The following is a 25,987-nucleotide window of genomic DNA, read 5'->3' as shown; positions in this document are numbered from 1 at the left end:
ATTTGCTTCAACCGCAAATACTCAGATTGGTTGTTCTGCTAAGATGCTCTCTGATGGAACAGTAAAGATTCTTCAGAGGACGTCACGTGTATAAATGCTAATTACCGTAGTGTATAAGACATTAGTTTTCCAGTCTGTGTATATATTGCTAAGTCCAGAGAATCACAGGATGTGAATGATGCTCCTTATGTTGCATTTCTACAGAAGGTAAGTAGAAACTATACTTATCTTCCACAAAAGGGTGCATAGTGACATAGCTTGAGGAAATTATTCTAAACATACGAAGGTGTGTAACAGCATATTTTAAGGAAGTAATCAGGCTTCTTAAAGCAGCAAGAGATAGAAAAAAAGTCCAGGCACGTGAGATTTGTATCTTTGTATTGTACCTTCGCCCCAAACGGTATGAAGATCTCTAGTAGATTTGTAGTAACAATGGGAGGGAAAGCAGCTTGTAGGGGGAAAATTAAAACAAAGAAGAGAGCTTTAGCTAAATGGAATGAGCACATTAGTGTACATTACTGCACAAGGAGGTTTATAAGGGCTAAACAAACCTGGATTCACCCAGGGCATGGGACACCCTATTGGCTTTGATCACTTGGGGAAGCACTGGGGAGGAGGAGTAGAGGAAGAATAAGCTATGATATACCCCTACTTTTACTGTAGCACCCCTACCCCCCAACAGGAGAACATGAGATGGGTAACTGTGAGAGCAATTGCCTTGATTTGAGGCATCTGAATAAAAATAAGGATGATAAGGATAGGCATTTTAAACAACACCTTCATGAAAAAAACAATTTGTAAGGCTGATATGTTAAAAAAGTACTGCAGCGATCTTAAATAGACCCACAGTCTTTGAAGGTGTTATTAGTAGTTGTTAATTAAAAAGCTAGTGAGAACAAGGCAAGTGATAATGAATAGCAAGGAAAGTGACAGAGAAATATATAGAGATTAATGACAGTGTCAACTATCCTGTAGCTGTGCAAAGCTTATATGTGCTATGTACTGTGAAATAACAATCACATCTGTTTAAATGCATTGGTGGGGAGGGTGGGAGATCATCACTTCCATTGGATCTTGAGAACAAGATTAGTGCAAACCTGACAAGAAGTGTCTCCTTCTGAGCAAGTTCTTTGCTTTGGTCAGTTTCAAAGGCCCTGTCCACGTCTAAAGCGAGCATCAGCCAGCTGCCCACTCCCACACAACTCAGACTTAGGTGCCAGTGTTGTAAAACTGCAAGACGCAAGAAAGAAATACTGTGGTCCCTTGGCAGGAAAAAATATCAGTTTGCCCGACAAAGCAAGGTGGGCTATCTGATGATGCGAAGCTGTAGAACCAGTATTGGCTTACCTTTGTCAAGGAGTGTCCTCAGAAACTAAGCCATTTCTACCTTTAAATAAAGCAGTGGAACCATATGATGGGGATAGGAGACATCTGGTGCTTTTCATCAGATGTCCCACGTCAACCTACTTCAAATTACCTTTTTACTGCATTTAAAAGGTCATCAATTTCCTTTCCACATTTTTCGACATCATGGCATGGTTGGTGAGACTATATAGTGAGACTACATGGAAGGTTAGTTGTACTATCAACATTATTTGATTAGCGCATTAGAATTACATGGACCTCTATACTGTACTAACCGCAGTTCATAAATACACATTTCCTCTAGCAATGGTAGAACGTTTGACAGTGGTGCATCACTGAAATACTTACAGGATGCTTCAAAGTGCACATCTCGTATAAAACACAGCCCAAAGACCAGATATCCCTGCAAACAAAAGAAATAGAGTAATGAAGAATTCTTTCAGTGCAAATCTGCTCGAAAACAATGTATTTTGCTATGAGGACAAAGAGAGCAGTGTGTTCACCATGCCATAAATTAGACTTAAACAAGGCAGAATAGACTAGGCAACCACACAGGGGCGCCTGGGGAATGCAACGTTGCATGCATAAGCATCAAATATCCCATGTGTGTCAGGGAAGGAGGCGATAAGGTGTAGTACAGGGAGCCTATACAACTTGTACCTGCACTCCATCTTACATAACATTTAAAAATCATACATTTTAAGAACAATGGGCCTTATTTAAAATTTGGCATACTACAGCACACCATATCAGAGATCTGCTTTTCCATGGTCCATGCCAATGGTTCTTCACATTTTGGCTTCTGTGGACCCAAACTTACTCAGTACTGGAACCCAGGGGGCCCTACTGAATCAATATTGGAATCCAGGAACCCCCCACTGAGACATTACTGGAAGTCGGGAACCCCCACCAAAGCATTTTCGATCATTTAAACCAATAAAACAGTATGTAAAAAAATACAGAAACAAGCATTCATCAAACAGATACACAAATGATGGACTGTTTTATTTAATTCCCAAACAAATATTTAAAAACAAAATATATATATATATATATATATATATAATTTTAATGGGAGGGTTGTAGCTTTTCTAAATTCAATTCATACATTCATCATCCACACTATATATATCAATCAATAAAGTGTTCATAAATAAACAAGTAAAAATGGAGGCAAAAAATGTTGTTAGAATCGTCAGATTGATTCATTGAAGCAGTGTAAGTGCATCAAACAAGATATATATATGTATATAGATTTGTTAACATTATTTAATTTTCAAAGCAGGCACGGGCCACCTGAGTAGGCAGGGGTCTCTGGGCCACAGTCAGCCACTGGTCTATGCATTGAATGTTTGGTGAGCGATCGCCATACATCATGCTCAAAAAACATTTTTGGCTTTACAAAAACAAGCTCCCAAAGCAGGGAATAATTGTGTAAAACTAAAAAATGGTGCAGAGTAATGTTTTCTTTTTTTCTGTTCAAGACTACCTGGCTTTTCCAGGAGGTTCCAAAGAGAAAAAGACAACATCAGACAGCTGGCTCTAAATAGGGTGAGCGTTCTGATGTCTTTACACCAACCGCCGGAAGACTGTCGCCCCATCGATGTAAGGTTTCCATTGGCAGAGCCAACGGATGCTGCACTGGTTGAAATAGTCTGCCTGATTCCAATTAAAGCAGGCGAACAATTACAAAAGAGGTGGAGTACCCTGTTTACCAAACTCTATACCAAGACCAATGTCTTTCATGAAAACTACTGTAGCACACTGCTATAAAAGATAAACAAATGATACATACATGAAATATTGTTAAAATGGAATTTGTTTAACTGTAATAATTTTTAAAGGGCTAAATACTTCTGGAACAGCAACTTGAACATATAGGCCCTCATTATGAACATGGCGTTCGAAACCGCCGTGTTCATACTGGCGGTCAAACTACTGACCGCCAGCGTCCTCAGATCCCCACCAGCCGCATAAAGAACATTTCTGTGGGCCGGGGGGCGGAAACAATGTTTCCGCCCGCCGGCCCACATGAATGCCTGGCCGGGACATTGACGGCGGCTCCACATGGAGCCGCTGCCAATACCTCTGTGCGGTGGGTGCAGCTGCACCTGTCGCGCAGATGACCTGTGCGATGGGGCACTGCACCGGGGCCCATGCCAAGTGCATGGGCAGTACAGGGGCCCCCAGGGGTGCCCCAGTGCACCCCTTCCGCCAGCCTTTCCCTGGCAGGGAAACCCGCCAGGGAAAGGCTGATGGCTGAGGAGTCATAATCCAAGGGGCAGCACCGCTGCCCTGTCGGATAATGATTCCGACCGCCGCCAGGCTGCCTAAAGAGGCAGCCTGGCGGTGAGTGAGGGCTGCCGATGGTGGCCCTCATGGGGTTCTTTATGTGGTGTGTGGCCCGCCATGCCGGCTGGCGGGTTTACCCGCCACCGCCGGCATGGCAGGCCACACCGCCATGTACATAATGACCACCATAATCCCCTTCACTTTGCATACTGAAAAAAAACGCATTATTATTTATTTTAAGTGGAGCATTTAGACCAGGTACATGGCATCAAGGTGGTCTGTACAGTGAATGTAATTAGGACAGGTCTGCCCTGACTGTTAAGGGCCTGTATGCACCCAGGATGGGGTCACTCTGTCAGTTTTCTGACCCTTTATCATTTTTGGTGTCAAGCAGGTGTTCTCCTAGTGATAACTTTGTAACATGACACAGCTAGAATTTTCCTATCCTGTAGAAAGTAAAAGCTTTTGCAAATTTGACATCTATGACCACTGTAAGGCCACAGGTAAATCCACAAACTGATATCACCTTATTTCATTGAGCCACCAATCTGTTTCTTTAAAAACTGGGCTTGTTTGTTCTCTAATAAAAAATACTGATATTTGGAATCTAATCACTGTTAAGGATTTAGGCTGTGTGCGCATTAATAAACCGAGGCTGAAATATTGGTTGGCTTCATCTACAGCTCAATCCATCCTTTGCCACTCAAACAATAAGTGCAGATTCAGAATCTGCACTCTATTTCTTCTATTCTAAATTTGCTGTTAAGTTTTATACTAGCATGTCACAAATGACTGATCTTATAAGATGTCAGTCTGCACTTTCAAGGGGCTAATAATGCACTTGATAGGCCACTTTATTGCCTGTAGATTATGTCAATTGGTTCATCTGACCACTCAGTGCGTGATCACCCTACTAAAACCATATTTGTTCAAGAACAACTAGCTACCATTATTTATATAGAGTTACTGCTTGGCTGACTTGTTTCCAGAGATCCCGGATCCCAGTGCTAAGGCAGTTCCTTGTTTACTGGACCTGTACTGTTCAGCAGTATAACTTTGCTTCTATAGGTACTGCTGTTCAGCAGTATTGCCCTATTCCCTAAACTACCACTAGTTTTGTGTAACCTTATTTCATCAACTTACACTACTTTATGTAGTTCCCCTTTTTGCAGTCCTTGCCTTCCAATCTGCTTCCTTAAGTTCCCAGCTTTCTATTGTTGTGCTCTTCTGCCAAGGCTTACCTAGGTTTCCCTCCTTTCCTTTAAAATACTATTCCATTACATCAATTGTGGGCGAGGAACTTACTAAGCTTCAGTGTTATAACATGGAGCTCCAATGTGCTTACCTAACACCCCTTTCAGCATTAACACTTCTATTTGTATGTCTTACACACCCTTGATATTAGTTGTGCTGAATGCTACATTGCCTTGAACGCCTGTTCTTTATGAGCTTTGGCTTTCTTTGTTACAACGTTCATGACTTCTTCTTTGGATACCTCTTTTCCTCTGACTCTAAATGTTATCTTGGAGCACACTGTTATTAATATTATTTCATTTTGTTTACATTGCTACACGCCCTTGAACGATAATTGACATAAATCATATGATGGAAGGTTTGTTTATTTTATGGCGGGAAGCCATAAGTCAGCAGAGCCCTTGGCCTCCACTCCTCAGGCAGAGGACTGTCTGCACATTAGAGAGCCCCTTCTACCTGGTGCGGATCTCCTTAATGAAAGCGCATCCATCTGTGTGGCAGACGCACATTCATCACACCTGAGTGTCTTTTTCAGTCTGCTGGCACTCGCTTTTTCTTTTCAGCACCACACCCCCATTGAAGGGGTTAGTTGCTAAAAAGCAGAAGACACATAGGCCTGATGGGCGGCTGAGATCATGCTGGAGCCCCTTGCACTTCAGATCCGTCAGAATATGGCTGAATGGGAGATTGGGGTGGGAGGCGTCACTCACTTGGTGTCCCTATATGTAGTTGACGCTCTCTTTTAGCTTTCATCCCCTCAGCAACCTCTTCCTATCCTGATGTAGTACTTAACTGCATTGAGGCAACTGTCCGGCCTTCGCCTCAATTATGGAAAGTCCCTATTTTTTACTCTATGATCTCTGGCTACTCGTGATCTGGCGATATGCTCTCTGTGCCCCTCACCTGGGAGTTGGACACCTGCTTGTACCTGGGTATGATTGTTGCCCATACACCACAGTGACATATGCAACACAATTTAGGGAGGACCACTGAGGGTCTTCGCTCATCGGTGCAGTTTTAGAATTCCATGCCACTATCTCATGGGTCTCATGGCTGTCGTGAAAGTGGTATTTTTGCCTCATTGCAGGCACATTATTCAGCATTCATTTGACACTATGCCCCGGGCTGTCTTTCGTAGGTTATATACCCCCTGACATTGCTGATCAGGGCTGGGGGTCAGAGCAGGGTAGCTAGGTGTCACACGTCTCAACCACTGGAGGAAGGAGGCCTGGCTGAGCTCAATCTAGAGAAATATTTTTAGCTTCCCAAATACAACATGAGGCACCCTGGTTAGTAGAGGAAGACACTTCGAGAAGTCACTTTTAGGGGACACAGGAGGGCGCTTCTCCACAGCTCTAGATAGCAGGGAGTCGGGACGTGGTATATGTGCCATACCTTGTCAAGCACACTGTGGCCCTTTGGTAATCAACGATTAATGTGGTTTTGGGCAGGGCCCCCTCTGCTCTGGAATACGTTTTTTGGTGTCTGCTGAACTGGATCTGTCTGCCTGGAGGGCAGGAGTCTGCAAATGTTGGGGGATTTGTCTCCTAATGAAGAATTTATAGCTTTTAAGGCTGCACAGGAATGTTTCCATATAGGGCTGGGTCAATTCTTGCAGCCTGCCAGCATTGCAGCTATTGTGTGGGAAATATGGCCCACGTTTGCACTGACCCCGGCTACTTCCCTTACTTTTCGAGGCTTCATGGAGTTGGGTGGGAGCCGCCACTTGGTCTCTCACTTGTACAAGGCCATGATGGCACATCGTAGGAAGGATCCATTCCAAGCGTGGGGCCCCAGGGAGGGTGAATTGGGGGCTCAACTTGGAGATGCCCAGTGGAAAAGGATGTGTGCCGTGGTGAAGACTGTGTGCACGTTTTAAGCTTCTAAACTTTCACTTCCTTCATCGTACATATTTTGAACCAGTGTTACTACATAAACAAGTCCCTGATAAGACAGGCTCTTGCCACAGGTGCTGCACCCCAGAGGCCTCTTTTTTGCATCTGGCTTGGGAGTTGCCCGAGGTGAATAAGTATTGGGGGAAAGTGGTGACTCAAGTGAGGACTGTCGTGTGGATACCTGTGGATATGGACCCTGCTGTCTGTCTTTTGGGCGACATCTGTAGACCGAAAGGACAAAAAATAGCCTTTAAATTCTTGCACATGATGTTATTGTTGGCCAAGAGACGGATGGCAATTACATGGATGGATCAGTGTGAACTGAGGGGTAGCCAGGTGCTGATGAAGAATAAACTTGGACTGTTGCCATGATTGGTGTGGAGGACTATGGAGGAGGCGTGGTTAGGGACTGGAAAGTTATGTGACTATATATGGTTGGCAAATCATTCATGTGATGCTCTAATGATTCTACTGTATGACATTACCTTACCTGTGATGTGGTGAAATGTGGCAGTTGGTTATGTACCTGTTTGGACCGTTGAAACTAATAAAATATGTCTTTAAAAAAAAGAAAAAAGACCTGATAGGCAGGAATCTTTCTGCATGTGTGTCGGGGCATTTTTGATAAGGAAAACTTAGTTATGGTCAGCATGCCCAGTAGGGGGCAGACAGGCAGGCCGGTGGTTTTCCGATGTTTGAGTCAGCAATGTGGTTCCCATGACTCTATATAAGGTGGGAGAACCAAAAGCATAGCAGGGGAGGCGCCTAGGAAAACTCTAGATGTGTCGCCTGCATCCATTGCCAGCATTTTGTGAGGGGCCTGAGGCTTTCTGTGTCTCAAAAATGAGTGAAACTCTCAGAGCAGATACAACCAATAAAAATATATAATTCTGCTCTTGTCCTTCCAAAAAGAATCCACCATGTTTTACCTAATATGTGCCTCCTTTGTGCACGGATTTGTTGACATCCAGTTCCTGTTTTTCATCCAGGTCTGCCTTAGGCTCCTGCCCAGTGTGCTTGCTCTCCAAAATACCACTAAGCCTTAGATTTTCCTCTTAGGCCACTTTTAATATTTCTTTAAATGAAGGCATAGTTCCACCATCTGTGAAAAAAGGAGTCAGACATATATATACCTTACCATGAGGGAGCGATTATCTATTCAATTGCAATGAGGCAGGAGGTGAGGACAGTAAAGTGACATGGGGCAAGGACAGACCCTTTGTTGATACAACAGTGAGGGGCTTTGCCAGAGTATGATGAGCACAGGAGAGGGAAAATGAGTACTGAGCAAGACAGGAGACCCAGCGTAAGACTTACCAGAGATTCCAAGGTAGGTAAGACTTACTAGCATAGAGTTTTGGTAGAATGTATCCAATGATGCTGAATGGTCAATGTGAATCAGAGGAGGTTTCAATTGGCTTTGCTTTCTACCTTCATGCCAGGAGAGGAAGTAGAGAATGGGCAGCCTGGAAAGCAGCATAAGTGGTGTGATCACTTGCACTAATGCTCAATGACCACCTGCAGAAAAGAATTAGGCACACATATCTCTCTGAAAGGGTAACTTCCCCTCCTCCCAAGCAATGCTTATCCCAATGGGAATTAGCCTCTGAGTCAGTTTTTGATGTGGATGTCTGCAGACATCCTAAATGTATGCCTGACTGCCTAGGACTTGCACAGATCTTTGAATAACTCTGCTCCCCTTTTATTTCCTTGTATGCCTTAGCTCTCCAGCTAATTTTAATTTGCTTTTAGTTGGCATTATTATTAGTTTGGCCCATTTGTTGCGTGACTTCTGCCTTGTCCCGTGGGTGTAGAAGTTTGTGTTTGCTCCCTTTACCAAAGACACCTTCTCTCCTGTTTCAGGGCTTCTACAAAATGGTGTCAGCAGTTCGGATGGGCTAATTGTATGCATGACTGCCTATACCCTGAACATGTCTTTGATTAACTCTACTCCCTTTTTATTTTATTTTATGACTCGCCCCTCCAGATAAGGGTTGTCTGACCCTTTCAGACCAGCTTTTATTTTAAATTGTTTTATGTTATCTTACATCTTTTTTGTTGGTGCTTCCCACTTGAGGTTGCCTGGCCTCTCTGATTTCTTTGTTATCTTAATAGTTAAACAATATTATTTTCTTGGTCTGTTTTCTGTCTGACTCATCTGGCCCTCTGGATGGGAGTGGAAGTTCATGGTTTCTCCCTTTCCCTTCCTCTCATGAGTTCTACAAAATGGTGACTGCAGCATAGATGTGTTGTTCGCTCACACAAGTGGCAGCAAAGGGACATCAAAGGCAAGCCCGCCTACACCTGTTTGTGCCCAGGTCCCATTTAGCACCAGAAACAGTGGCCCTTCAGACTCCATCCAAGGTAAGTGCACTCTATCCTGCTTATTTCTTGCACAGCCTCAACAATTGCTGCACCTCTCTTTCCTGCTTCACCACCTTCCCTTTAAACATAGAGGGCCCTTTCTGTTGTCCTTTCTGCAGGTTTTCCTATAATATCTCCTCCTACAATGACTCAAATGACTCTGCTACCCACTCACTTGCTGCCCATTTTGTCTCTTTCAAAATGACCCACTTGGGGTTCTATGTCACAAACATCTCTGGCTCAATTGCCTTTACATTAACACACATTTCTTACAAAGGCACCCAATTGAAATTTAACTCCTGCTCCATTAATGCTTTCTTTCTCACAGAGACATGGCTCAACATTTGCAGGCAGGACAGGGATCACAAAGTGGGCGGTGGAGTTGCTATAATCTATTAGAACACACTCACCTGCATTGTGCTAGCTGCCATCTGTGATGCTGTTTTATGTTGGCTTCCCCGCCCCAAAAAAGGTTTTGGATCCAAACTCATGCAACTGATCACTCTCTTTGCTCCTAAATACCAAAATGTGATAATTCTTGTTGATTTTAATTTCTACTTGGATGACCCCAAAAACCAGGACTCCTCCTGCATTTTCCCTGATGATTTTAAAACCTTTGGCCTACACCAACTTTGTTTCAGTGCCACTCATCAAGTAGGGCACACACTAGGCCACTCTTTTCCAATCTTGAGAACATCACTCTTTCTCCTCTTCTTCTGGTCATTTGAACCTATCAACATCTGATAAAAGTTCAGATCCCTTACCCGTGGCACTTGTGATGCACTGATCTCACCAATCAGCCTACCTATTCCAGAGTCTGGAAACAGATGTGTAACAAAACACTGGTGGAGGTTGTAGTTTGCCCCTCAACCACCCGTAACACTAAAAAGGCCCCTGCTGATGATTATAATAACTTGATCACTTAGTCTTTTTATGTCATATGCCTTCCTAAACCCTCCCTGGCCACTCCCATCTCTCTTTTGCCTTTGCATAAGAAGGTTTTGCAAACATTAGTCAACATACAGCTTTCATCCAGTCTGGAAAACAACTTTTAGGGTAGCTCTCAGTCAGGTTTCTGAACCACCGACAGTATCGCAACAGCTTTATTTTGACATTTGCACTACAGAGGATCACAGCACATCTGCCACATTAATCCTTCTTGATATATCTGGTGCCTTTGATTCAATCTCCCACTTTAGCCTCCTGAGATGCTTACATGAGTCAGGCATCGCCTTGATGCCCTTAAATGGATCTGATCTTTTCTACTTGAGAGATCGCAATCCGTTGCTCTTCCATCTTTCCTTTCAAGCTCTTCTCAGGCGGTTTGTAGACTACCCAAGGGCTCATCATTCAGTGCTAGTCTCCTCAATGTGTTCATGTCCCCCCTCAGCAATATTGTCAGATCTTACAGCTTCAAAGTTATCATTATCACTATGAAGCCATCAATAACCAGCTTATTATTTCCATCTCTGACAAAATCACAGCCATCTAAACCAGCTTCAATGCCTGCATACTCAAGTCTCAGACTGAATTTTAGACAATTGCCTGAGCCAAACAGTGATAACACCAATGTGGTGCTGTTCGGCTACATTAGATCTTGTTGGGCTGAAGACAGGGGGCCTTCTGAGCTGGGGGGCATCCCTTGTTCCATCAACACCACAAGACATCAGGATATTGTACTAGACAACAATGTGCCTATGATATGGTCAACCAATAGCGCAGTAGCATTTATTATTTTGCTCAACATTTAAAATAAATATATAAAATGAATGTACATTAATAATTAATATAAAAATAGTTTTACTAGTTTTTCAATTGTAATAAACCTTTACAATAAACAAAATTCCTACGCTTTAATGCAGAGAGATCTCCACACCTGATGGTGGTTATTTCCCCACAGTAAAGTATAGGAAAAAGTTTAAAAAAATTTATTAAACTTGATGAGTTATTAGTGCTGTAACTTTTTTATTTTGTTCTTAATTTAAAAATAAATAGATAACATTAATGTACATTAATATTTAACATATTTTTACTTTTTTTCTCAACTTAAACATACTTTTTCACTTTTCCCTCTACTTCACTTTGCCCTGATGGTAGAGATCTCCCTATGGTAAAGTATAGGACCATCTTGATCAGTTCCCTAAGTCTTCACATTATCTCTTTAAGTTTCAAAATCGCTCCTCCTGTAGAACAGTTTCTGATTCCACTGATGCCTCTAGCTTAGATATGTGCTCTTTCATTTCTCTGGATACTTCAGGAAAGGAGTCAATCTTTTCTGGGAGGTCACCCACCTTTTTCATTCAATTTTTCTAAATTAAACATATGTGGTGTGTGTTGATTTTATTTCCAGTACTTCACTTACGATCACTTTCAATGAGGTCTTTGTAACTCTGATCAATTAGTAATAGACATGATGTCAAGGTCTCTTCCTGTACATGATGTATATTGGAAATCTCCTTATTCTTTCCTATGTTATATGCTTCCTCCAGATCACAGGTCCCAATGGAAACAGTTGACTGGTATTGTAGGTGATACCTTGAAAATCCCTGCAGAGAATATGTGGCATAATCCCTGGTGTAGGGGCCTCACATTGGAATTCTCCACAGATGGCAAGATCCTCATCTTTGCAGACCCTGGCACCTGTAAGCACCTTGTTAGCATTCAGCAGTGGGCCTAGATTTTAACTTAACAATAGCTATTCTGTAATGTGGTGTTCAGACCTCTTAATGCATGTTGATTCTTGAATTGTCTTGCTCCCTCAGAAAGGCTGAGGGTGCTTCAGATTCCCAAAGCGGTTTTCCTGTGTGTTTCCTACAGCAAGGATTATTTAATTGATCCCCTGTTCTGTACTCCCTTGATTTCCATGGCTCCAAACTCTCTGTGTTTTAAGGATCTTGGGTACTCCCATGTTGTCGGATTATACGAGTATCAACAGAATTAATGCCATCCGATATCTATGTGACAGCAAGATCTCTTGTTTCAGACACTAGAAGTTTTTCTATCACTTTGTTGGTTCTTTGACAAAGGGGCTGAGATGTGGGTTGGGTCATTAGACCGAAGTCTGCATCAATTGTGGTACAAGATAACAATGTACTTGCTGATTTCTGGGTTTCAATGTTAAAGGCAGTGGTAATTTTATCAGGTTTTATCATTTTGATCCTCCACCCCTGTTTGTGCCTCTCCTGCCTGGGTTTGAAGCTGTCTTCTATGTTGCCTTCACCTTTAGGGCTCCCTTGATGTTGTGTGATCAGGTCATCCAGAGAAGGGAATGGAGGCATAATTTTTTTCTGCTGCTTTCATCATTTTTGGGATATTTAAATAGTATTTCAGCATTAACTTGCCCCAAAACTATGGAACTGAAAGGAAAGGTTAGACGTAATAAAGCATGAATCACTGCTTCCTGTCCACTGCATTCTTCTTCTTCCATAAGTCCCTGGGGTTAACATTAGTTTTCAGGACCAGGCATGTACTCATCCTGATGCCTTCAACCTTATTAATTCACGCTTTAATCACAGGTGTTTCTACTTATGGGTAAACCATCAGTTTATTTCAGTTTTATGAGTAAGTAGCTTTTTATTCCTATTATAAAAAAGCTACAGAGCTAACATTATTTTTATTCATGCAATTTCATTTTTAAGACCAATAGCAAAATTAATCAGTACAATATTGTTTAACTGTAAATTTCCGTACAGCTAAACAAAAATTTACTAATTACTTAAGGTACTGATCTAGAAAATGAAATTGCATGAGGAACACAATAGCAATAACTTGCAAAAGATTAGCATAAGAGGTCGGAGGGAGCTAGACTTTCTGAAGGACTTTCAAGGGAACCCCCATACAACTCCTTCTTTTCAGGTTTCATTGCCAACCTTCCATCTATTGAGAAACGAAGACTTCAATCAGTTGGTCCAAACTCAATGACCTTTAGGATCTTATAAGGATATTCTCCCTGCTCGCATGCATAAGAATTCCTTATTGATTGTGGGAATAGCTGTTAGAGATATAATGCATTCCTACCTGACTAAACTGTTGGGAACTCTCCTAAACAAAAGGTACTCCCAAAAATATACCCTTGGCCCCAAAAGAGTCTTGCTTATCGCACCCCCTTCGGAGAGAAATAAAATGGACAGATGTCTCGCACGCTGCTCTATGTCGAGATAGGCTCATCTTGATTGAGAGTTATAAATCAGGTAATCCTGCCAGATATACTCTTATATGCAGAGGTTATTTTTAGATGTGTGATCCTCACCGTGGCTCCTGAATACAGTAGACAGACACTGTTGTTGGAGTTATATACTAATAATTCATTATGTAAGATCACACATCACATACATCTTGAGTATCAAAATATGGAAATTATTATGCTTATCTCAAGAATAATAATTTAGATTAAAATGCACATTAGAAAAAGCCAATAATATTTTATATTGCACACTCCTAATATCTATAATATTATGAGCCTCATGATTATTTGTGTTGGCTGAACAAGTAGTATTTTCCCCTACTATTTTGTGCCGGTCCATGTATTATCCCTGCGTAACTTAGAAAACTTCCAGGCCTATAGTAAAACAACAGCTCTCCAGCATTTTCCCCAAGCAACCAATCTCTGTGTCTACCCCCACCCACCAATTACTTGGGTCTTTTTTATACCTATCTCACAGTGACTCAATACTGGGGGGAAGATAATTGTTGTGCAGTCTCTCGCATATTCATCACAGAATGAACAATGTCTCATTTAGAGATATGACCAAAAGGAGTTTCGTCAGCCCTAAGTCTTGCACATAAACACTCTAAAGAGTTAGTATATTCATGTGTACCATACAATTAGGCCTGGCTGTATGTAGTATGTGTCAGCAGAAAAGCCCTGCTACATACGTCAACAGGTTTGGTAACCGATGTCTGGAAGACAGCAACTGTGGTGCTCCTCTTGAAGCAGTCAACTTTAGACCAACTACCATAGCAAGCTATTGGCCCACTTCGCAGCTTACTTTTCTTTACAAATGCTATGGAAAAAGCAGTCTACAACCAACTTCAGAAGTTCATTGAGACAAATTATATTCTTTACCCTTTGGAAGCAGGTTTACAATCTGGCTATGGTACTGAGATTGTGGTAGTTGTTGCACTGGATGAACTTAGACTCTCTGCTGATACAATCTGGTCAGTTGCATTTACTTTACAGGAGCTGTTGGCTGTGTTATACAATATAAATAACCAGATTCCCATAGACCAGCTGAGGGGCTTGGAATACCTGGTACTGTTTTGGCCTGGTTTCAAGATTTTATCAACACACACAAGAGGTTGTCATATTCCCTTTAGGTCATCTCAAAGTAAGCTATCACCTAGTGCACCTCAGGATTCCATTTGGTTCCCACTAATCTTTAATTTATATGGGCTGCCTTGGCTTTCCTGCTCTGTTCCTTTGGTTATACTTTTTCATGTATGCTGACGACAATGAAAATCGTAAGATCATAAATGCTTGAAGAACTAGTGCAGCCAGTCTCCATCAAAGACATACTAAATTTGAAGTCTGGATGAGTCATAACCAACTGAGAGTGAATGGAGAAAACATGGAGATTCTACTTCCCTATAACTCATCCTCTTTGTGACAACTTCCATTTTGGCCACAAAATCTTGGTGAATGTCCTACTCCAGTAGGCTGTGTCAAAAGCCTCAGGGTAAAGTTTGATACACAGCTTACACATGCACCTCAAAATAAAGCAGTGGTTAGCTCTAGTTTCTAACAATTACAAGTCTTGAAAAGGATTTTCACGATTTTATCTTTGCTCATAAGTCCAAACCATGAAAGCTTTCATCTCCTTGTGGCTAGATTATTGCAGTGCCCTTTACCTGAACTTACTGGAATGTTGCCTTCATTCCTTAATCAATTATTTCAAAATGTAGCCAAGGCAGTCACAGGCCTGACTACAAAGGACCATGGGAGCCTGCCTTATCTTCATTACAAGGGCTCCCATCAAGCAACAGATGATATTTAGACTGTACACCAAGGCTAAAATTCCCCTCACACCCCAATTCATCTGGTACCAACTCTCTCTGTTCTTTAGGTCTGAGCGTCAGTATCTGTTCAAGTCCCCAATATGCATAGAAAGCCATTGCGACAGCAGTGCACAGCTTCATATTCCTTGAAGCAATGGAGTGGGAGCTGCTAAACAATATGCTCCCTCTACAAAGCTCCAATGAAAGTATACACAAAGACAAATGGGGAAGAAAGGAGTATGGTCATGCAGCCTGGTATCAAGGTTCAATCAAGTAAGCTGATCCTGAAAATGTACCTCATTATATGTTTTTATTTATTTTTATTTAGGTATTTATTAAACATTCTTCCACCTGAGGGCACATTGGCACTGATATTGTAAATCTAAAGATCTTATTTAGACCACTACACTGTAAAAGGATAGATCATGGTCTTTAATGCTTTCCCAGTTTTCATAAGATTGGGCTGACTACGGGTCGCTAACAAAGTAGGTTCCAATGGCTGACTGCCACCATGAGAGGGTCTGGTACAGCACCTGAGTGAGTGCTTACAGGGAAAGAAAGTAAACTATTAATAACAGCCATCACATTGCCATTTGTACTCCAACCATGCTTACTCCAGCCAGCCCCAGCAGCTTGTGAATGGCCGTAGGTATGCATTTGAGTGTGGTTGCAAAAGCCTCAAAGGGAATGGTCATCATGGAAACCTGTAGTCTCTGCCTGCTAGTCTTACATTTTCTAAGCTACAAACAACATTCAACTTAAAGGCCAGCAGCTAGAGGCTGTGCACTGTATTTGTGTCCTTAATCTAATGTATTTTTTTATCCCAAAAAATTGAAAACATTAGAGCCTTCCACTCAAATTAATAAAAAGGTTAATATAAACTGTTTTTACAAAAAGAAATTTGCCACTAATGGCCAGATGTAACAAAACATTTTGCATTTGCGAACAGTGCGAATTGCAAGACTCCACTGTTTCAGAATGCAAAATAGCCTTTCATGATGTATGAAAGGCATCGCAGTCCAATTTTAGGGAATCAAATTTTTTAGCGATTCCTTAAAATTGCAACTCCAAATAGGAAATCGCAAATAGAGAATTACTATTTCGATTTCCTATGCACATGTATCAAGCATTTCATAAATGCACACTGGGTATTTAGGAAATGCAATTACCACCAACTCCAAGTTGGTGGTAACCATGTACACTTTTTAAAGTGCCATGTAGTTCACATATGCCCCAAGGGCATGTGTGTTCTTTAAATGTGCATACTTTTTTGTGAGGGTGCATCAAAGGGGGCCTTAGACCCTCAGGACTCTTGTTTTTACATTACCTAATTTGCAAATTCCTAATAGGAATTCGCAAATTAGGAAATGCAAAACCATTCGCACCTTTAGGCCCATTGGGGGGAATGGAGTCTCATTCCCTAATAGCGATTGCAAATTTTTAGAAATCACTATTAGGAAAACAGTATTTTGTTACATTCCATTTCGCATTACCTAAATAGCGATTTCTTAAAATTCGCTATTTAGGTAATGCAAAATGGAACTTTGAGACATCTGGCCCTAAGCCTGGTAAAGAAAAATAAATGTTATGAAAGCGTGTTTTAGATTTCCATACTACATTTTTGTGACAATATACTGTACTCATCTTCTATGTAGGAAAGCAGATCACTAGGTCCTCACAGAAACATCGCAGAATTATAAGCTGACATCTTAAACCACTATGCTCGTTGCTTCGGTGCATGGTACATCACTATTTTATGTATTTTCTCAACACACATTTTGCCAGAGAACATTTTTAAAAAACTCTGGTCTTGAGGATTTATAATCAGTTGAATGGCAACTCATTCAAATACCCTCCCAATAGCAGAATGATTAATCATCTCAATAATCTAAGTGCTGCAGCCGTAGTCAAGGACAGTGACTCAAGTGCATGGAGTAAAGAAAGACAGTGAGAGAAAAGTGCATATAGGAGCTATTCAGTGACAACAGAAGAGCAGTTGGGTTACACACTGTGAAAGCGTCATATCAAGGATAACTGAAGGAATTACTTTAGTGTTTCAATCAAAGTTTAAATCCTTGTGCAGCATGCTCAAACACCATCTAAGTAAGAGAATGGAGAATGGGTTGAAGGCAGACCCGAGATTGATGTGGGATGAAGAACCCTACACCCAGTACGTGGCTAGGTATCTTTGCGGCTTATACCACACCCGTATTTCCACAATTGCATGGAGGGGTGCTTTGCGACTTGGGGAGGGAGGGATTGTCGAGTGGCAATAGCAGCTGTAGGACAGTGAAAATCAGCATTGGGCAAAAGATGTCAAACAGATGTCTTCTTTGTGAGCTTCTCAATGCTATATGTGGAAGAAAGGGGCATGGCTAAGCCTTAGTCAGTGCTATTTCCAAGTCAGTGATCTATCTGAGGATTACTGTGCAAACCTCATATAAAGCAGACATTGACGAATGATGGATGTGTCACAATGTATTTGTTCCCTTATTTGTTGCTTTGTGCCTCTCAAATTTGTAATTAATTTGCCCCTGATATTTGCTCCTTACATCCAAAATTCATTTTTTATCTTATGTCCTGACTTAGATGATTTCTTTCCAGTTAAGTCATAATGGTTCTTGCCTTGCTTGAGACATCTGCAATAATCTTAATCTTCACTTCATTAAAGAGCTACAAGATTTCCAACGAGTTTTTTGCCGTGTGGCTTTTACCTCCTAACTGGGACCCATTTAAGGAGACACTTGACAATTTTTACGTACATTATTAGGTTCAGAGTGGTATTGTGGCTGCTGAGAAAAGTCACCCATTCCTCAGGCAATCAAGAAAGAAATCTGACAGACCTTCACAGTGTCCACTCCTTGACAGGCCCTAGGATGGATGCATGCAGTGTATATTTTTACCCCTGTTGCTGCGAGGCTGTGGTGCTGTGAGGCTTTTAGCCTCAGGAAGATGGAGAATAAAGAAGAGAGGTGGCACGCAAATGAACTCAAGGTAGAGTCATCCTTGAGTTATTTGTCTTTCATCTCACTCCTCTACCTTGCCTTCTTTTTTTCTCCTTCGTTGTTTTTAATTCACTGATCTGTCTACTCTAAGTCTTCACGCACACTGTAGTGTGGATGGGAGTGGAGCCCTCTTGGGTAGGGGAACCTCAGGACCACACTGTGGGGCTTCTGTTACAGCACTGGCAACAGCAGGACAGGTTTTAAAATCTTGGTACTGTAAGACTTGGTCAGCCTACAAGTGCCCTCCACCTTCAGGCAAATAAGTGGAGCCATGGCGTTTGGCAGAGCCACTTGCTCCAACCCTCATAGATACCCACAAGAGGTCCCCAGGCTCAAACAAATCATGGAGCAGGCACATTTGGGACAAGTAATCTTCTCCAGCCCTCAGAGGTCCCTGCACCTTCTACTTCCATTCTCATCCATACAAATCAAGCGCAAGACCAGATTTTTTGCCATTCGTTTTTTTAAACAAACAGTTGCCAAAGTCTAGTTTTTGGTGTGCGAAACAGTGTGTATATTTCTGTCCTCGAAGTATCAGGTTTTGCTCTCAGAAAGTATATTCCCAAAATTCCCTATAGTCATTTTTCATAAGATTGCTGAAGAGATTAAGAGATTTATAAAGCTGTTAGAAATGGGGTCTTTGGTTGGCAGTCAGGTTACCCTCTGTCCAAGCAAGGACCCTCACTCTAGTCAGGGTAAGTCACACAATTCAAATTATCCTGTGCCCACCCTCTGGTAGCTTGGCACTGAGCCGTCAGGCTTAACTTAGAAGGCAATGTGTAAAGTATTTGTGCAATAAATCATACAATAACACCATATAGTATTTTTTACCCATGATTCTAATTAAGTATTGTATGTGCATATGTGTGTGTATTCATGTGTGTGTGTGTATATATATATATGTGCATATGTGTATGTATGTGTATATGTTGTTTCTGTGCTTGGCATGTTCGTGGATCATTGCATGGCTCCTGGTTTTTGGGTTGTTATACTAGATATCTATGAATTCATGCTCTCATCCTATCACACTTATCTACTCATCACTCTTATATTATGTCTCTATCAAACTATCCTCCATTCTCACTCTGACTCATCCCTTCTACCACTTTCATCTCCTAAATATCTCTGCCTAAGCTCTTCCCTCCACCTCCACATCTAACTCACCAAACCTCACTCTACCTCTGTGACCTCCCACACAACCCTACTAAATTCTCCTGCATTCATCTCACCCTGCTACTATGCTCTCCCTAACCCTTCCACATACTCTTCCCCCTCCGCCCCCCTTTATTCATCCCAAGCCTTTACTCCAGTAAATCTAACTAACAAACTCTCATATCCGCGGCTCAAATTAACTCATAATAATACTAAAACTGTACTCATTATTAAACTATACTAATCCATCACTAACTCTTGTTGGGTTCCAGAGTAGCGTGCTACTCATCGAAAAGCGCTTCGACGCCTCGTCAGGGGTAGTAAGCGCTATATAAGTACGATTACAATACAATACAATACAATATAGCACCCCAAAAATACACCACACAGTGCTTAGAAAAATATATGATATTTATCTGGATATTTTGCAGGTCAAAAACGATCAAAGATGCAATACAAAAATGTAAAGATATCACTGTAAAGTGATATAAAGTGTTTTAAGTCTTTTAAAAGCAAAAAAAAGTCTCTTTCAAGCACAAAGTACCTGGTTTGAGTGAAAAATCTCTGCAAAGAGCCGCAGAAGAGGAGATGCGTGGAAACTGGTGTGTGGGTCGGTTTCGCCCCTTTGCACAAGAACTTGCGTCATTATTTTCCACGCAGGAAAGACGTTGCGTTGATTTCCGGCGCGTGGACGGGCCTCCTCTTCGGGTTGCAGGGTTTTCAGACGCCCGGGGTCTGTGCGTGGAATCCTGGGCTTGTTGGCAAGCTCTGCGTTGTTCCGGTGGGCGATGCGGGGAAATGTCTCCCTCACGGCAGGCGCTGCGTCGATTTCCCCTCTGGGAGTCGGGTGTCGTTGTCCCAGGTCGGCTGTGCGTCGATCTGGTGGGCCGTGCGTCGAAGTTCCCGTCGCCCGGGTCGGCGTGCAGTGAATTTTTCACTGTGGAGCACGCTGTGCGTCGAATTTTTCGCCGCACAAGGAGTCCAGTTGCAAGAGAGAAGTCTTTTTGGTCCTGAGACTTCAGGGAACAGGAGGCAAGCTCTATCCAAACCCTTGGAGAGCACTTCTTCACCACAGCCAGGGAACAGCAAGGCAGCAGGGCAACAGCAAGGCAGCAGTCCTTCAGAGAAAGCAGTCAGGTGAGTCCTTTGGGCAGCCAGGCAGTTCTTCTTGGCAGGATGCAGGTTCTGGTTACAAGTTTCTTCTCCAGGAAGTGTATGAGGTGGTAGGGAAGAGGCCCTGTTTTATACCCAAATGTGCCTTTGAAGTGGGGGAGACTTCAAAGAGTGGCTTAGAAGTGCACCAGGTCCCCTTTCAGTTCATTCCTGTCTGCCAGGGTCCCAGTAGGGGGTGAGTACCCTGTGTTTGGGGTGTGTCTGAGTGAATGCACAAGGAGCTGTCAACTAAACCCAGCCAGACGTGGATTGTAAGGCACAGAAAGATTTAAGTGCAGAGAAATGCTCACTTTCTAAAAGTGGCATTTCTAAAATAGTAATGTTAAATCCAACTTCACCAGTCAGCAGGATTTTGTATTACCATTCTGGTCATACTAAATATGAACTTCCTACTCCTTTCAAATCAGCAGCTACCACTTTAATACTGTATGAGAGCAGCCCCAATGTTAGCCTATGAAGGGAGCAGGCCTCACAGCATTGTAAAAACGAATTTGGGAGTTTTACACTACCAGGACATGTAAACTACACAGGTACATGTCCTGCCTTTTACCCACACAGCACCCTGCCCTAGGGGTTACCTAGGGAACACCTTAGAGGTGACCTATATGTAGAAAAGGGAAGTTTTAGGCTTGGCAAGTACTTTTAAATGCCAAGTCGAAGTGGCAGTGAAACTGCACACACAGGCCTTGCAATGGCAGGCCTGAGACAAGGTTAAGGGCTACTTAAGTGGGTGGCACAACCAGTGCTGCAGGCCCACTAGTACCATTTAATCTACAGGCCCTGGGCACATATAGTGCACATTACTAGGGACTTATAAGTAAATTAAATAGTCCAATTGGGTATGATCCAATGTTACCATGTTTAAGGGGAGAGAGCATATGCACTTTAGCACTGGTTAGCAGTGGTAAAGTGCGCAGAGTCTAAAAACCAGCAAAAACAGTGTCCAAAAAGTGGAGGGAGGCAGGCAGAAAGCTAGGGGTGACCATCCCAAGGCTGTCAGGTCTAACAAAAGCAAAGAAAGAACGTGAGTGTGATGTAAAGAGAACTTCGACAGGTGATAGGGATCGAAGACTTTCCATTTCACTCTAGCTTCAGATAGAGAAAGTGACAGATTTGTATAAGTGCGATTCTCATGGCTAGAAGAGGGTCCAGGGCTCACTGTACCATTGGAATCAAGCTATACAACCCTGAAGAGGCCCAAATAGGCCACATTCTATCACAATTTTCTTAGGTTCCTAGCCATAAGGGGCTTGAGTTAGCAGTTCAGGCTGCACTGTGCTTATTTGAGAAGGACCAAGATTGATTTCCATATTTCTGCCCTTTGGAGTTGCACTGTGGGGTTAAACAATAATGGACTGGAATGCAGACCCCAGTAAATACAAGTGGCTGAGATCAATTTAAGCATTCAGCCACTACCTTTTTTCCTCAGTGTGTTGCCCTAAGATCAATATGTATGCCAAGACGTGTGCCCCAAGCTCACTGTGCCAATGGATTCAAGCTATGCCTAACTAATGAAGCCTAAGTAGACTGGAATATGTCTAGTTTTCTAGACTACAAGTGGCTGAGATTAATTCACAGTTTCCAGCCATCACCTTTTAGTTTTCCTTCTATTTGCATGACTTGACATCTACCCTCTGGCTGAAAGGAAAATCAATCTTGAGAGAAGATCTGACATTCTTTGATTTCTCCCAGGAAGTGATAAACCTAATGGAAAGCCTGTTTGAAGAGGTTTAAGTTTCTTGAACGGGAGGAACAAGGCTTCTGTTAGCAATCACGGTTATTCAAAAGTTTTAAGTCCCTGGACACCCAACTATCTGTCATCACACATTAGTCTATTAAAGGAAAGTTGTTGGATCAGACATGCTAAGCAGCATTTTAGGTTCCTGGTTGGTACATAATGGTCTTCCCATTTTTAAGGTGGCCATAACCTTTGCCCAGTATGCCTAGTGCATGATGCATAGTGTTTCGAATGTGATCCCAATATTGGATGCCTGACTTTGAACTCTTTACGACATGACAAAGAGTTTTTTTTTCTGGGAGTCCATTATATACTACATTATAGTAGTCCAGTCAGACTAACGTCTGTGTCAGCATAATCCGGTGATTCTGGAGGAGTGAACAGATCCATTAAAGGATACAGAGTTGAAATTTGGTTTCTGCATTGATTTGTTAATTGGTCAGAATGACAACTGATTCCCAGATTTCTGTCATGATGGTCTGGTTAAAGAATGTATCTTAGGTTCTAACAGTACCTGAAAAGGAAATCCTGATCCCAACTCACACTAAACCTTCCTCAGTTCAAGCTTAACATTTCTTAGTTGATATTTTCAGGTAAACATCAATATTACAGAATACTGGAGTTAAGGAAGATGTGTAGGTAGTCAAGCCACACTGTTTCATTCCACTACCTCTTATGTTAAAACATTTCGGACTGTGTCTGACGTTTAAAGAGTCTGTTGGCTAATAAGTGGTAATAACCACAACAGAGATTTGGAGGGCAAATGTTATTGCACGCTGTTCTGTGGAAACCCATATTTTTTCTCTTTAAAGAGAATGTTAATCAAGAATTGGGATTAGTTGTGTTGAGAATAGATGTCTCCTAATGTCTGGCACAGAGTGTCTTCCTCTTATGTTCAACACTGGACTTTTTGGCTACTGTTGGCCATTTGTTGCCAGATGATTTGAAATAATTTTTAATCATTTACCTAAGAATCACAATTGGCAGGTTTTGTAAGTATAAATAAAACTATAGAGAAAATTATTTTTAATTGTGATGACCCTATCAGTCCAGGAGATTTCAAGGTCTTTCCCCAGTTTTAAATGTAAGAAAAGTAAACTAAGCCATTGTGAAGTGGTACAGACTTGAAGGTGTCAACAATGAAAACTCTCAAAGCTGTGAATCTAAGGCAGAACTTATTCGACATTCTTTGAGGAATACAACATAATCAAATCAAACGTGATTACAAGTGGTCAGGCTCCATTGTTCTGTGAAATAACCTCCAATCCACTATTATGGTAAATCTATGTGTCAAGTTTACCAACTTACGTTTTATTGTTGTATGGCCGATTCTCACATATTTCTGGAGACAGATAGTATGGTGTTCCTACACATGTCCGAGCAAGCTCCATTGTACTAAAAGGAAACATATTCAACATAAAGATTAACATTCAAAACTCTATAGCTATCAATACTAAAAAAGTATGAAAAACACTTTAAATAACATTAACAGCTACTGAACAATTTTAGAAACATAAAAATAAAGTAACTGGTTGGTAGACATCCAGCTGTAGTGTACACCTTTAAATAGTACCTCCTTATATGTATTTTGCCTTCCATGCTAGTCTAAAAAAACAACTGAACAAACACATACTAGAGAAGAGATGTGTCCATTTTCTGGCCCAAAATATTTTAAACTTTCAAACGTCGCAGGCTATGATGCTAACTTCTGATTTTATTGGCACTAGTAAATATTTCAACAAAGATCATTACTGGGATAATTCACTGAGAACAGAAAGATAACAGCGGGGGAAGGGTTAATTGAAAACAACTGGAAATTAACTTAGTGTAATACATTGACAGAGCAAACAATACACTTTTTGATCAGTATTAGAAACAAATTTGTGAGAAACTTCTAGTCGGACGCAATCGAATTTTTCAAACCACTCTGGCGCCCAGCTTCGTCCTGCCTGACTAATGATGCCTGATACATGACAACAGTTATTTCCAACTTCTAATGACAAAGGAGACGAATTTAAAGAAAAACTCACATTCCAAAGGATAATATGCAGGAAGCCTAAATAGTGGGTGAAAAGCTTTTGCTAATTCAATTTCAGAACTACCTTCAGAAAATGAACACAATTGTGGTCTAAGAAAATCGGAAGTGTGGTCGACAGTCACAAAACATTTTAATTTACGTTTGTGAATTCTAAATCATGATTCACAGAATAAGGAATTGCGAACTTTCACTTAGACATGCGGGAAAAAATGGCTGCTTGTCTTGGTATGGATTTTGAGAGAGGGCGGGAATTGCCTTTCAAAATCATGTGAAAACACACAAAAATGTGTGGGCTTTTCACAATTTTTATAGCATTTTTCATCCTGTAGCACATGTGGAAATAAGAAGTAAGAGTGTTTCTAGCTGAGAAACCGAACCGGAGCACTCCACATTTAATTGAAATGGCATTTACCCCCAGTGACAAATAGGATTTGTAGTAAAAAATGCAAATAGCACATTAAACACATTCCGAAAATCTAAGAATGCTATACGCTTCTGGAATTCTATGAATTTCCAATAGAAGAGTGAACTTAGATTTAAAAAAAATTCAATTTTTCACTCAATCTACAGAGGTAAAAATATGCAACATGTGTATGATATTACTGACCGGGCCCCAGAGAAAAGTGTTGATGAGATACGGAAGTGCAGTAGGTCTAAAACAATTTTGCATTCTACAGAGATGTATAGGCAGGATCAGTGCACATCACTGTAGATTTACAAATCATCATGAATAAAAAACAATGCATGTGCAGTGGATAATGTGTCTAGCGCGTGTTGTGCTCCCCGATTTCGTGTATTTATACTCATGGTTCGGCCCCAACCAAAAACAGCTTACTTGAAGGGAGAAATCAGTAGGTGACATCAACACTCCCCCAATTCTTTATGGTACAGTAACATGGGCACACTGAACAAAACATTCCTCCCAAAACATGGATAAAAACATTACACTTTTAACAGTCTCTCAGGGAAGTCCACTCTAGGAGGGTAAGGACAAATATCTCTGTACTTTTAGAATGGACACAGTCTCCTACCTTCAGCTATTTTCTTTTTGCTCCCCGCCGTTTGCTTATTTGAGCTTTAGCCTTTAGTTTCTCTTGGATGACGTGGCTATCGGGCCAGCAGGAACCCATGATGGGTAACATGGAGTGGTGTCTGCTTGGTGACAACCAAACATTACCATAGCTGTGGAACTCTGTGAGTGGGTGTAAAGTTGCAATATTCTATAGGAAGTCTGCATATGGCCCGCTACAGATCATCACCCTCAAACTCGGTTATTCTCATCACTTTATTGAACACATGAAATGCTCAACCTCGGGATTGGCTTGAGGTCACTGAGGAGTTATTTTGCAGTGTTTAATTCTGAGAGACCTAAGGTGCTGAGTGACGTTATGGCTATGAAAAGAAGACGTATTATCTGTCCTAATCTCCTGTGGAAGCCTATGATTTACCATGTTTTTTCCCATCTTTAGAATCACTTCTGCTGCAGTGGACTGTACAAATTCGACCTCTGGGTACTTGCAGTCATCATTCAGTACAGTAACAGGTGCTTGGCATAGGGTCGACTTTAAAATCAGTCTAATCCACAAAGCGTCTGGGGCTGACTCTGATATATTCGGGGCCCTGCGGGTGCAGTTATTTGGTAGGGTCTAAGGTGGATACAGTTCATTCAACTTGGGCAACAATGTTGGGAGAGCACACTTTTTGTTGAATTCTCATT

The 25,987-nt window shown here is 41.6% G+C and overlaps 1 protein-coding gene across 2 annotated transcripts in view; it reads right to left on the bottom strand.

Annotated features, from left to right (window-relative positions):
• The window catches only part of LOC138250508 (serine/threonine-protein kinase Nek5-like), a 350,116-nt gene that overhangs the window by 199,112 nt on the left and 125,017 nt on the right, over positions 1–25,987 (bottom strand). For both annotated transcript variants that reach the window (XM_069205454.1, XM_069205455.1), the window contains exons 7-8: positions 23,541–23,627; positions 1,714–1,768 (exon numbers count right to left, since the gene is read on the bottom strand). In XM_069205454.1, coding sequence (XP_069061555.1) covers positions 1,714–1,768; positions 23,541–23,627 — 142 coding nt within the window. The remainder of the gene's footprint in view (positions 1–1,713; positions 1,769–23,540; positions 23,628–25,987) is intronic.

This window comes from Pleurodeles waltl, chromosome 8, assembly GCF_031143425.1.
Source record: "Pleurodeles waltl isolate 20211129_DDA chromosome 8, aPleWal1.hap1.20221129, whole genome shotgun sequence".
NCBI lineage: Eukaryota > Metazoa > Chordata > Amphibia > Caudata > Salamandridae > Pleurodeles > Pleurodeles waltl.
Note: the sequence above shows the minus strand (reverse complement) of the source record. Positions and strands in the feature narration are given on the sequence as shown.